This window comes from Monopterus albus, unplaced genomic scaffold (genome assembly GCF_001952655.1).
Source record: "Monopterus albus unplaced genomic scaffold, M_albus_1.0 scaffold83.1, whole genome shotgun sequence".
Classification (NCBI taxonomy): domain Eukaryota; kingdom Metazoa; phylum Chordata; class Actinopteri; order Synbranchiformes; family Synbranchidae; genus Monopterus; species Monopterus albus.
In genome coordinates, this window is record NW_018127963.1 from 997,014 (window position 1) to 1,010,159 (window position 13,146).

General features: G+C 39.1%; 1 protein-coding gene across 3 annotated transcripts in view; it reads left to right on the top strand.

Annotated features, from left to right (window-relative positions):
• Nucleotides 1-7,086, top strand: part of mier2 (mesoderm induction early response 1, family member 2) — a 16,148-nt gene extending 9,062 nt beyond the window's left edge. For 2 of the 3 annotated variants that reach the window (XM_020607109.1, XM_020607110.1), the window contains exons 8-12: nucleotides 218-299; nucleotides 1,126-1,220; nucleotides 1,760-1,890; nucleotides 3,007-3,131; nucleotides 4,616-7,086. In XM_020607109.1, coding sequence (XP_020462765.1) covers nucleotides 218-299; nucleotides 1,126-1,220; nucleotides 1,760-1,890; nucleotides 3,007-3,131; nucleotides 4,616-5,067 — 885 coding nt within the window. In that variant the 3' untranslated portion in view covers nucleotides 5,068-7,086. Of the gene's footprint in view, nucleotides 1-217; nucleotides 300-1,125; nucleotides 1,221-1,759; nucleotides 1,891-3,006; nucleotides 3,132-3,869; nucleotides 3,967-4,615 lie in introns of all 3 variants that reach the window. The other variant, XM_020607112.1, reaches the window with a different exon arrangement.
• Nucleotides 7,087-13,146: the final 6,060 nt, after the last annotated feature.

The following is a 13,146-nucleotide window of genomic DNA, read 5'->3' on the forward strand; positions in this document are numbered from 1 at the left end:
TCCATGTCCCCAGGGCTAGTCTCTGTGTCCAGAGATCGGGTCGTCGGGGGCCCTGCCTTCGACTGCTGCCCCTGCCACTGTGCACCGGCCCCTTACGGATCCTCCTGCAGGTGGTGAGCCCACAGGAGGACGTCCCCTCAAACAACATTCACCAAAATAACGGACTTGTTTTTGGAAAATGTTTCCATTCTCCTTTTTTTTTTCTTTTGGCTCTCAGGCATTGTATGAACTAGTGAAATGCAGCTTCAATGCAGAAGAAGCACTGAGACGATTACGCTTCAACGTAAAAGTGTTCAGTGGTAAGAGCCTTCCTGCTCTCCTACTTTTTTCCACTTTTCTGTACATGTTAGTAGGTTGTGGTGGCTACTGAAGAAAAATCAGTCACTTTCATAAAACAGCATCTGAGCCTTTAAACGCTAAACTCTCCTAGTACAAAGTAGCCTACTGAGTCTCGCAGTGTAAGAATCCACACAGTAGCAAAGGTACTTCGCTCATCTGCAGACTGTTTATTGATTAACATGTGTAACATTTGTTGAAGCTGTTGATGTGAAGGAAATGTTTAACTAACAAAGGCTCTGAAAATTGCTAATTCAAAATCATAGACTTTGTATGCATTTATGCATATTTAAGAAATTTTGTGAGTGAGATCAGCAGTTGCAGGGCATCAAAATAAACCTTCCACAGCCCATAGATAAAATCATATCTGCCAGAAGCAAACTGATGACTTTGGAGTAAGCGAGTCAATGAGGAGAATGTAGACTGAAGGCAGTCATTGAGTCTATAAACTGCAAAGTGCAGTGATATTGTGTGTGACACATCAGCCCTATGAAAACCTTTTCCATTAGAGAATATAGCAAAATATAACTGTAACACCAGCTGCTGATTTCAGCAATGCAGTGGAGGAAGAGTTCAGTGATGTGACCTCATATTCACCACAGAGGCTCCAGTTTAAGCTGTAGTTCCTCCTAGGACTGCAGAATGGACACAAATTAAAAACAAAAATGTTATGGTTACTTTTTTTAAGACAGACATGGTTTTTAAGTTATATGTGGTTTAGATCACCATCATCACATACATTTACATATGTTAAAATAGATATATTATCCTAATCTCGCTACCTTCTAGATGAGCTGTGTGCCTGGAGTGAGGAGGAGTGTAGAAACTTTGAGCATGGCTATCGAGTTTACGGGAAAAACTTCCACCTCATTCAGGCAAATAAGGTAAGAGCTTAGGATGCTGACATTTGTTCCTGTTGAATCTTTCCTGAATCTTTGTTGTCGAGGTGACCGTGCTTTTGCAATTCCAGCTGCCTTTGCTACGCACAGGCGTTTGTCTCAGTTTGACTGTTGCAGATTTGATTTATTTAAGCAATTTGTTTGTTTTTAAATGTTTTTTTTCCTGATTTCCAATTGTTTACTTTGTAATACAGTTTTAGACAACTATATTTTAAAATTTTGGATACTGTAAACTGGATCCTGTTTTTGTTATAAATTTCTTTTTCCATACATATAGAGATACTGGTATTCTTCTAAGTAGAACTGTGGTTTTAGTGTTTTATTTCCTCTATTGTTTTGTTATATTAATCTGTCATAGTGTGTTATTTTGTAAAGCACTTTAGTCAGTTGTTGTTTATAAATGTCCTATATAAATAAATTGAAATTGACACATTAACAAACCTGACCCTGTACTCATCTGAATTTTTGAAGGGACACTTTTTTTTGTCACTCAAATCAAAAATGATGTTTTCATGCCTCCTCAGGTCCGAACGCGTTCTGTGGGTGAGTGTGTGGAATTTTATTACATGTGGAAGAAATCTGACCGGCACGAGTACTTTACCCAGCAGACCACCAGGCTCAGCCGCAAGAAGTACAGCCTACAGTCAGGAAGCGTGTGAGTATCAGCTTCATACATGACAGGATCAGAATATTAGGAAGACTTCTCAATATATCATTGTCCAGTACAACGCCATCTTTTACTATGACCTCAATAACAAACATAAAATAGAATTTATACATTTATAACAATTTCACCCAAACCTAAAGCATTTTGAGCTACATAAACACATATGTCAAGGCAGAAGTGTTGCACTGAAGTACATACTAATAAAGTGGCTGGTGAGTGTACATTGAGCGCCTGATCCAAAACATACGTGGTTTGTCAGCAGGCATGTGAACACGCAGACAGACTGTCTTGTGCCTACTTATGGGCTGTGAAGAGGCCAGTTTCATTTGCTACAGTAGATGGGGAATATTTCCAACTTATCATCATATGATGTGTGTCTGACCCTTACTGATCTCAGAGAAAATCCCACACTGCTGTCATTTCTGCTGTTCAGTGTGCTGCAAACCTGATAGAGAACATAAAATCATGAAAAGGAGGCAGAAGGTTTTAGGCTGTGAGTCATCTAAAACATACAAAGATATGTTCTCTTCGTGTCTTAGGACTGTACTTGTGTTTAGTCTGCACCTGCAGGGAGTATTTCCTGTATGTGCATATCTGAAACAGTCATATTCTGAGAACCTCTTTCACCAGGCCTTTAAGAAACACTTTATTTATTTTACACAACAAAAACAATCCAAAACAGTAATCCACACCAGGATATCTCCTCGTTAAAATATCCCTATTCATCTGGCTTGTTTTCTGCAGTGTATCACATTCTGTAAGCAAGTCTTTTGGGAACTATCCTGAAGTAATGCCTCTTAACAGGGAATTTATATTTGTACTGTAAGTGCTCCTGTGCTGATTTCTTTTTAAATGTATGTTTTGCTTCTTTGAACACCAAAACATATTAGCAGCAGAAATTGTAGGGATAGATTTAGTTCAACAAAATAAAGCTCTTTAGTAAACCAGCATGACAGTTGATATTAGGAAATTGTAATGACTGTTTCCTGGTATTCTGAGTTTAATAATGCTAACTTCACTTAAGGTTGTGTTATTCTTTTGCTCTTCATATTATTGCTGACACATGCTTTCTTATGGTGACAGTGATTGTGTTGTGTATTGCAGGGAGGATGGAGACCAGGATGGGGAGGTCAGGGAGCTGGAGCAAAGCAACAGTTCCTTAGGCTTGTTGTCTGAGTACATAGAGTCTCCAGTACCTCCACAGTCGAGCTTGGACCTGGACAAACAAGGTGACTTAGTCTCTTACAAGCACATGATATGATGGCTCAAATCCTGGAAGCTGTTGCCAGTGTTCATTCTGCTCAGCATCAAATGGACTTTGTGCCATGGTAGAGTACATTTGTCTCTTATAACATAATGTGCAGTTAATACTGGGCTAAGTGTTACAGATATGATGCCCTAAAATGTTATTTTGATGATCTCATAGCAAAGACAGAACTAGCTGGAAAAGAAGCACACGTGCAGTGAAGGTTTAGAACATATTGCTTATTTAATTAGAGTTTTGCTTGTGGAAGCTCCTCATAGAGCACTTCACTCCAACATTTGGCAAATACAGTATAAAATAACGGAGGACTGGGTTTGGTTTCTGGTAACACTGAAATCAGAAGGAAGTGGATCTCCACCGATTTTTCTGTATTTACTGTAAAGTGTTTACGTACAGTAACATGTTAGACACATTTTCCAGATCTATCCACCATGTTGTACATGCAGTTCTATGGATTTCATTTCGTCTCTTGAATTTCTTATTTTGATTACATGGTTTTTTGTTTCTATTTTGACATCACATTTTCTTTATCTTATTTTATCAGTCATTTTATGTCTCAGCCTCCTTTGTTTTCCCCATTATTATTTTGCTTCTTGTGTCTTGTGTTGCTGTGTTTGTGCATGTACGAATGCATGTCTGTATCTGTATTCGTGTATGTGTGTGTGTGTGTGTGTGTTCTGTGCATGTTGACACGGTGCTACAGAGGAGGAGGGCCGTCCCCGGCGCAGACGAACTCCCCGCTTTCTCTTAAAGCCATGATCTCATCCACACAGGCCACAGAAAGCAGGCTGGGCCTGCAGGTAAAGACAACAGGAAGAGTGAGAGAGAAAAGAAATCATTTGGTTTTTGAGAGTAAACCTCATTAATTTACATGTGGCACAATCTAAACAGAGCCAAACGGGACAGGACTAATGTAATTGATCATGACACATTCATTTATAGGTTATTTTAGATATTTTAACCCTTGCCATCTTAAATGTGTTTGATCTTTACAGTTATATCTGCTCAAAATGTAATAAAGTGTAACTTTCCTGTATCAATAAAATTAAACATTAATCTTAATCCTAGTTCACAATTACACATTACAGAATTACTTTTATTTACCAAGAACTTTAGTAGTTGATTTGTTGTTGGACCACACATATACATAAACACAGTACAACATGCAGTCAACAAAATGAAACATGCACTAAACAACATACATACAGTACCCACATGTCACTCTATAAGTGGGTTACATGGTTTTAGCAAGAAAGGGCAACTTAGAAAGCCTTATGTAAATACACGCTGTTAATTTAAGAGACATTTTGATGTGTGTCCCTGGATGATGTCTCATAGCAGAGCAGCACTAAGTAACTAGTCACTAAACATTGTAGGAACTTCAAATACAGCAGTAACAGATGACATGACTGCAGGTACAGACATTTTTGTTCCTCTACATCTGTCCAGATTGTGAGCTGGTGATGGGGCTGTCAGAGCTATACAGTGACGGATGTCCTCAGCAGCTGTTTGGTTGTCCCTTCTCTTTGGCGCCCATGAATGTTCTGCAGGATCCTGGCTCGGACAGTTGTTGTCCCTCAGCTCCGGTCCATCCCCAGGCCCAGCCCTCTGCCCAGAGCTCCCAGTGGCCCAGCAGGAGCCCTCCGTCCAGCCATGATGATAACCGCCTCCCATCTACCTGCTTCTACCAGATACACATGCGTGGTCAACCTTTTGTTTCAGAAGGCCCTGACTGTGTTGCAGCAGGTGATGGGACTGGTGCTCCCCATGGGCTGCAGGTGGAGCTCAGCCCGCCGTCTACCTCACCTCCATCATCTGTTGTCCTCCCATCACACTTCCAGGCATTTGGCAACCTGCTGCACCCCTCTCCCATCCAACATCCCTACTCTCTCACGCAATGACGGGTCATGAGCAAGTTATATTAAGTGGTACTCTTTGTGGTTTTTCCTGTGTCAAATTCAATTAAGTGTAAATCACTGTTTCCAGGTATTATTAACAGTTTATTACCACAGCTTGCACCAGGGCAATGCTGTTGAATGGCTGTCATGAATACATACTTGCTAAAGCAAAGGCAGGTGAGGAGTGCTACAGTGTCCATGCAAACAAACCAGAATCAAGTGGCTAGCAGTCCATTTTTTCTAAAACAGTTCATTGTGACAGCATGAACAACTGTTGCCTTGTGTTCTTATTTACCAAGATGGAGATGTTTGAATGCTGCTGAGATTTTTTTCCCAACTTCTTCCAAAAATAGCCAATCAGAGGCATATTGCTTAGCACTTTCGCCACAGCAGCTGTTTGAGATCTGTTTCTGAACAGTGCCACAGTGACGTGATAACTGGATGTCTGGACAGAGTGGAATCTGTCCATTCAAACAGTATAGAATAGCTCATTTGACATGTCCTCTGCTGAGTCTCTCTCTTTTCAGCTTTCCATATATCTGTGCTTCTCTGAACCTCTAGCCCGATTCCATCTGTCTGTAAGCTTTTGGGAATTTAGTTTGAATATGAAGACCTGAAACTAAAGAGGATTTTATAAGGGTTATTTGAACATGGAGCAGCATAGGAGCAATAAGGAGCACAATAGTGTCGCTGTTTTTGTTTTTTGTTTTTTTTGTTGTTTTTTTTTAGTTTTCATCCTTGTTCTTCACTGAGGCTTTAGATAGAGGTTTATAAAGGTGCAGTGCTTTCTCATCATTTCTGATCTCCATTTCTATCACGGTGGATATTTAGTACCGTGAAGAGCCTGTTTGACATGCAGAAAAGGCTTCAAATAACAATTTGTAAATGTAAAATGAACTTGCTAAGATATGACCCTACAACTTTGATGATCTCTGAGTAATCAGTGACTGAACTTCAATGGACAACAAGAATCAAGCACTGTCACTCAGGACAGTTGTCATATGTTCATACAGTTATGAAAGTGATTACATTATTAGGGGTTTCTTGGATAAAGACACCTCCAAAGACCATATTGGTCTAGGTAAAATGTATGTAATGACAGATGTTGGGGTCCAAATATCATCCCACTCCCTGTATTCAGTCAGATGCAGGGGCCTACTCTAAGAACCAGTTGTGCCAGAATAATGTGGTGATTAATAGGTGGAGCAAGGCTTTTGTTCCAGATGTGAGAGTATTCTGGTTTTTATTCAGATAACTCAACCTCTTGCAACAGACCCCACATAGCTGCTTTGCTTTTTGAGAACCACAGTTAAATGAAAAGGACCTTTTTGCAAACCACGTAACGTCCAATCTGCGATGACTGTACCAGGGATGGTGAAATAACACTGAAAAATGTCATGTGCATTTACACTTCTAATATTTATTATTTATAGTCCACATCTTTTATTAAGCATTGTGTAACAAATCCTCTGTTCACATGCTGTCAAGCTGTCAAATGAATTTTGAGAGTGACAAACTTTTATATTCTCACTGCACTTTCACTTTCTGACAGTATTTCACTTATTTTCAAAACCACATGAGATTCAGATAATTTACTAGGGGCTCTAAGGTGGCAGTCACTATAAAGAGTTTCATAAATTTTTAGTCATTTCCCAACTTAATGAATTAGTGTATTAATTCATATATACATATATATGTGGTATTTCCTTCTGCATGTTGGTATATTTCAGTCACACTGTCTTTAAAGATGTAAAGGAAAAGGTACAGGAAAGGAGAGGACTGTGTTGGTTGTTGCTGTCTTTCCCCATGTTCTTCCGTCCAGCTGTCCTTTTATTTATTCTTTATTTTGTCTATAAACATGTAAGCCTTTCCTGTGGTCACTGTTTAAAGCCAAGCCAGTCTCAGATCAATGTTTTTGTTTTTTAATTGTTTACATTAGTGGAGATTCAGGAAAAGACCATGAAGGCAGGAAAAGAAGAAGAATCACTGCCTCTTGTTAATTCTTTATCTTTACTTTTATTTTTTGGAATTTCTATATTGTACTGTTTCTGTTGTGTTCATTTATAATTATTATATTTTGAAAAAAGAATAAAATGAATAATGATAATTGGTGATATTAGAAACTCTTGTTTCTCATCGTATCGGTTTAAAGACTAATGTGGTGCCTGCTCGTTTGTAAGATGCACATTGACACTGTTGCCATACCTAATGTTTTTAAAATGTGTGTGTGTGGGGGGGGATTTCCTTTTTAATAATAATACATATAGAAATAGCACTTTTCAAAACAGCATGATGCAAGCAGATTTAAAAAGCAAATATTTGCTGTAAATAACTTCCTAATACTGTATTTACTGATGCATAATGAATCACAGATACCTGTAGGCGAACTGGCTTTGGTCACTGTAATGACATGCACAAACTACTGTCCATCAGCATTTTCTCCAAAACACACTGGGTGGCGCTATCACTCAGAAGTGGAGTGGAGAGCAAGGAAGTGGATTTTACCATGCCTCTTTCACTAATGTTTGTTACCTGTACCTGAATCTGCACTGACCACCGCTTTCCCGTCGAAAAATGAGGAGAACTTTATGTCAGGGTGAGAACTGGATAATCACTTAGATTTTAAATTCATACTGATGGGTGTGATTTTACCTGCACTAAGTTTTTAAAACCTTGTTATTGTTGCATTTATGGTTTGGAAAAGCACAAAATCCTGTATTGTTCACATTTAGAGACATTGCTGAAATGTTATTTCCACCGTTTCTCTGTTCCCAACAGGTTTATTCCCAAGCCCCAGTCAGCCCACCTCTGTCTTCATCATCTATGATAAAGCAAGGTGCCACTGCGCCCCAGGGAAGAACTCTCTTGCTCACACTCTCTGGTACTTTAGAAGCTAATATGTAAGATCTATTATTTACAGTTTCAGGCAGAGGCTACTTGTACTTAGCTAAAATGATACTAAAGGTCATTTCTAGCACACCCACAAAAACCTGCTTGTATAAAGTAAGACAGGTGGTAGCTGCAAACATGGATGGATTATGAGGCAATGAGCCGCAAGGCTCAGACAGGTTAAAGGCCCCCCACCCCTCCAACAATAGGGCCTCTATACACACATAGTCATATCCTTTGTAGTCGTTTTGTGTGCATTGTCTTCATTGTTTAGTCTTGATGTTGGCACAAGAGGAGGTGACAGTGGTTCAGTGGGGAGAGCAGTTGTCTCCCAACCAGAAGGTTGAAGGTTCAAATCTCAGTGTTTGCAGTCTATGTGTCGAAGTGTCCTTGGGCAAGACACTGAACCCCACAGTTGACCCAATGGTTAGAGCTATTGGTTGAGTTGGTGCTGCAGATGGCTGCCATTGGTTCTGTACCTGAAACAAATTCCTTGTGTGTAACATACTTGGCCAAATAAAGGTGGTTATCCTAAAGAAAAGATGATTATCCTTTCATGGTCAAGTGTTCATGTCTTGATGGTTGTTTTCTGCCTTTTAATTGACCTCTATGAGTTTCAGACTAACTAATGTGTCATTTCATACAGTCACAAGCCCAGGGGCCCTGTGAAGCTCTTGGACCTCTGGGCCTGTGCCAGGTAGGCCCATCTGGTAATCCATCCATTGATGCAAGCAACAGTGCAAAACAGAAAGGTACCCCACATATCCCTTATAAGGCTTTATTTTGACAAAACCAAGTGTTCCTGATCCATAATTTCATTGGAAATTTGCTATTTGCATGAGCAACACTTTCACTTACACTTTCTTTTGCACTCCACTACTTTACAGATGTGTCAGACAGCCCAGCATGTGGTTTTAGCTACCTGCTGTGCATTCAGATTAACTACGAGTGTGCTCATTTATATAATCAAGTATGTAAGTAAATATTACCCTGTAGAAATGTAGTACTTCGTTTCGATGATTGCAATATGCTGAGTTTTTTAACAAGTGGACATCTAAAGAATTCCTACAAAATGCAATACTCACTTGAACACAACAAACACTGATTTTGGTGTGATTGCTATGAAAAAAATAACCTGTCACATACATATTGTTTATATTTATATTGTATATTCCAAGAGGGAAGCATTTCTAATTTATTTAATTTTTTCCTATCTGAATAATTGTCAGGGTTTACAGATTTTTTTTGTCTTACTTAAACTGGAATGAATAGTGCAATTATATTTTTAAACTGTGTAGCATTTTCCTTTATGTTATCTCCAGAACAGCTCTATAATCTCTTCTTCACGAAATCTGAGACATAATGTAAGTAGCGCTCTCTGTTACTTAATTGCTCACTGTGTAAATGTTCATCTCACCAGCTGCTTACATCAGCCAGCCTGCAATGTAAATGTGGCACTAAGCTTGTGACTGACTGCTCCATGCAGGATAGTTTTGTTTGAATATAGCTTTTCTGATTGTAATTGCAGATTTGAAGTTTGACTGCAATATATTGTGACTATCTGGCAGTCAAGTAGTTTCAGCACTGACTTACACCAAACCAGAAGGTAATGTGCCTGCAGATGTATGATGAATATCCTAACTTTAAGCCCAACTCAGTGTAGCATATATAGCACACGTACTGTATGTGCTTTAAAATCCAATCAAACCTTTGTTAATTTTGCTATGCGTTTAAGTATTATTTAAAGCAGAAGGCATGTTAATGGGTCAAGTGACATGCATTTACTAAGTAGTTTTAAGATTTTTGCCTGTGCCTTCATTATAGAGAAAGGGAAATAAGAAGGAAGGGAAAACATAGCAATTCTGTCAGCCGATTAAAAGCATTTCATATATCACCACTTTTTACTGTTTTTTGGATGAAGTTAAATTAAGGGTTTTCAAAACTCATCACTCAAGTTATTAGTTGATTTGTTGCAGCAACAAATGTCTTGTCTTCCTTCCTGTCAGTGTCACCACTTTACCCTATCCTCTCTTTTGTTGTCTGTCTTTACTCTCCCCTGCGTGGCTCTCCGGCGCCCTCTACTGGCCGCAGACTGCAAGTGAAGAAGCAGAACGACTGCAGTTCTCCTGGTGTGGAAGCCTGTGCATGAGCAGCATGGCTTCATCACCCAGTACCACCTCTACTATCAGAACCAGAATGACGCAACAAGTAGGTCTAAACACACACATATACGTGGCTCATACATTGTGTTGTGCCTCACACACCATACAGGCAATATAGACTGTTAACACTCACTTGCTTGACAAAATGTGATGAAGACAACATCATTTTTCAGTGTCTTGTGTATAAGCCGATGTGAAAATAGTAAAATAAGATTAAATATTAAAAATATATAAAAATAAAAGTATATTTGTTGAGTATAGGGCAACAATATTTTAAATAACACTGGAATTAGGTCTCTGTTAAATCTTTTTATAACAAATATCAGTACACAGCCAGAGAGAGGACTACATGGGATTTTTAATAAACACACTGTGTTGTGGTACAGGTGAAGTCCACACGGTGTTGGGTGACGAGCTGCACTACTGCGACAGCTACTGTAGGTAATAACCAATAGTTTATGTTATAGACGCTGCAATCTTTGAAAAATTGTAAGATGACATAACAAATATGGTTCTTGTATGTATGTGTAGAGGCCAGGATTCCTGCAGGACAAGAATCCAGATCCAGACATCTGAACAAGGTACTGTCAGGTGTCCATGTGATTGTTAAGGGATGACTATTCAGAAAGGAACACTCTGGTTTGTGCCCTCATCATTACTGTAGGTAAGCAAAGGTCCAGTGATCTATCAGTTCATTTTTGTATCAGTACACTTTCCAAATTGGAATGTATGGCATTTAGTTATCATGTGTAATGATAAATGACTACAATGACTAGATAAACCCAGAGAAGCTAATGTGCCTGCCTGATTGGTAGCAAGGCATGTAGTTTAGTTTGAAGCTGTGGCCATTCTGCACTAGTACTGTACTCATTTAGCTATACAGTATCTGGATATCAGAGTTTCAGCTACATGAACACATTTTCATTATTTAGAAGTCGTATGAGAGAGTAGAATGTGCATGTGGAGCGTGGTAGAGCCGGGAAAGCCCTCATGTGACGTAACTGTCCCTCTATCTGATCTGGCCTCCTGTTCTCCAGGCCAGGTTTCTCGGCCTGATTAGCTACGCTGTAATTACACAAGCTGTTTATTCAGGAGAATAAATACAAAATGGCAACTTAAGATGCATCTGAGAGATCAGGTAAAAAAAATGTGAATACATTCTCATTCTTCTGCAGATAGCATATATTTCTTAAAAGGCAGACAAACTCAAATACAATGGATTTGTTTTAATAAAAGTGCAGTTTTACATGCAGTAGCTAGTTGTGTTGTTTTCACTGCCTGAAATACTGTTTATGAGACCAGATAAACAGAGTCCCTTCCACTGATTATGGGTTTAAAAATGTTATTGAGACCCTGTGTGGATTTGTGATTGTGGTAGGGATCACTGCTAATGATACCATTCTTTTTAGTGTAGTTCAGGCTCGCATTGAAAATCTCTTGAGAAAGCCCACAGCCCACAGCCAGCCAGTAAGCCACAAAGGTTAATGAACAAATGTAGAAACTTTCTTTCTTTTTTTGGGGGGGGGGGGGGGTTGTTTTTTTTTGCCGGCTGTTTCTTGTTGCCAGGAGCAAACTGAATATCTGGCCTCCAGTTCCTGACCCTGCAGCTGACACTTGAACCTCTGGAATAACTAATGCACTGTGCTCTATGATAAAGAAGACTATCAAAGCTTCTTTCTGGGAAATGTATGCATAAAATATAGTAATAAAATGAACTGTATGAGAATACATAGCTGAAGAAAAACACATGGGTTTGTTTGATTAAACTTTGTCTTTTGTTTCTGCACTGTGCCCCCTAAAGCATTTTTATCCGCAATTTATTATTGTAATAATCTTTTTTGGAATGAAACAGCCAAGCTAAAAGATACTGATGAATAATGTATATCAACCTTTAGCACCTGCTACTTGAATTATCTTTATCTGAGCAGACCCTCAAAAAGTTCAGGTCACCCCATAAGGGGAATATTAGCACCAGTTCGTGGCCTAGAACAGCGTAGAATCAATAATCGCATGTGTGTCTTACTTCAGTGGGAACTATTGCTGTCACCACTTTTACTGGACCAAAGACCATTCTCTTCCGGGCTGAGAGTATATTTAGAGCAACATGCTCACTACTGCAGAGTCACCTGACTTAGGGGCTATGCTTAACATTAACTAGAAAGATTCTTTTATGTAACCAAGCAGGTGATTTTGCTAAAATGTAATATAAATCAACTGTAAAACTCTAAATCATTCCCATATGGATTAGGATCACATTTGTGAATCCTGTAGATTATGTGAATGAATCTGGGAATCGTATCCCTGTTTCTGTACCTGGCTTTGTAAACTGGGGGAAGATGTTGACTTTGGAAAAGTCCAATTTTTGGCTTTTTACTGAAGAGTTTGGGGGTCCATAAAAGAATGTTTAAGAAACAACCAGGAGGGGGCAGAGAAATCTCATTTTTTACATTTAACTATCCACACTGTTCCTCTTATCTAGATATTTCTCTGGGATGCTTCATTTGCATGCTATCAGGCTTTAATTTGCAGCTGGACAGTATACAACAGAAATCTATGTAATGTTTAATACTTTTTCAAATGTGCAGAACGTCAGATACAACTAGTGTGTAGGTGTAAGATTATCTACTTAGCTCAAGGGTGCCGAAATAATAGACATGGGGGTAAACACGGTGTTTGTCAATCAAACAGCGTTAAATGTTAATACACACTAAAGTGACTGAATAAAGTAAGTGAAGTGCTGGATGCAGCCAGAAAGCGGTGGCCTTGTGTTGACATCCACACACTGTGGCCTGGAGTCATGCTGGTGCTAAGTCAGACTCATTTAGCTGCAGTCCCAGCAGGGCTTAAAAAGTCTCCATGTTGTTTGTTGGGCTGGAAGGGTTGTCCTCTGTATTTTCTTTAACTACATTTGGACCTTATTTAGAGCCTGAGTTGTTTTTAATCCTTCAACATAAATCTCTCTCATAAGTGGGAGATGAGTGGGAAAAGGTTAAGTTCTCGACAAAACCGAGCAGCTCAAGTGTTTACCTTA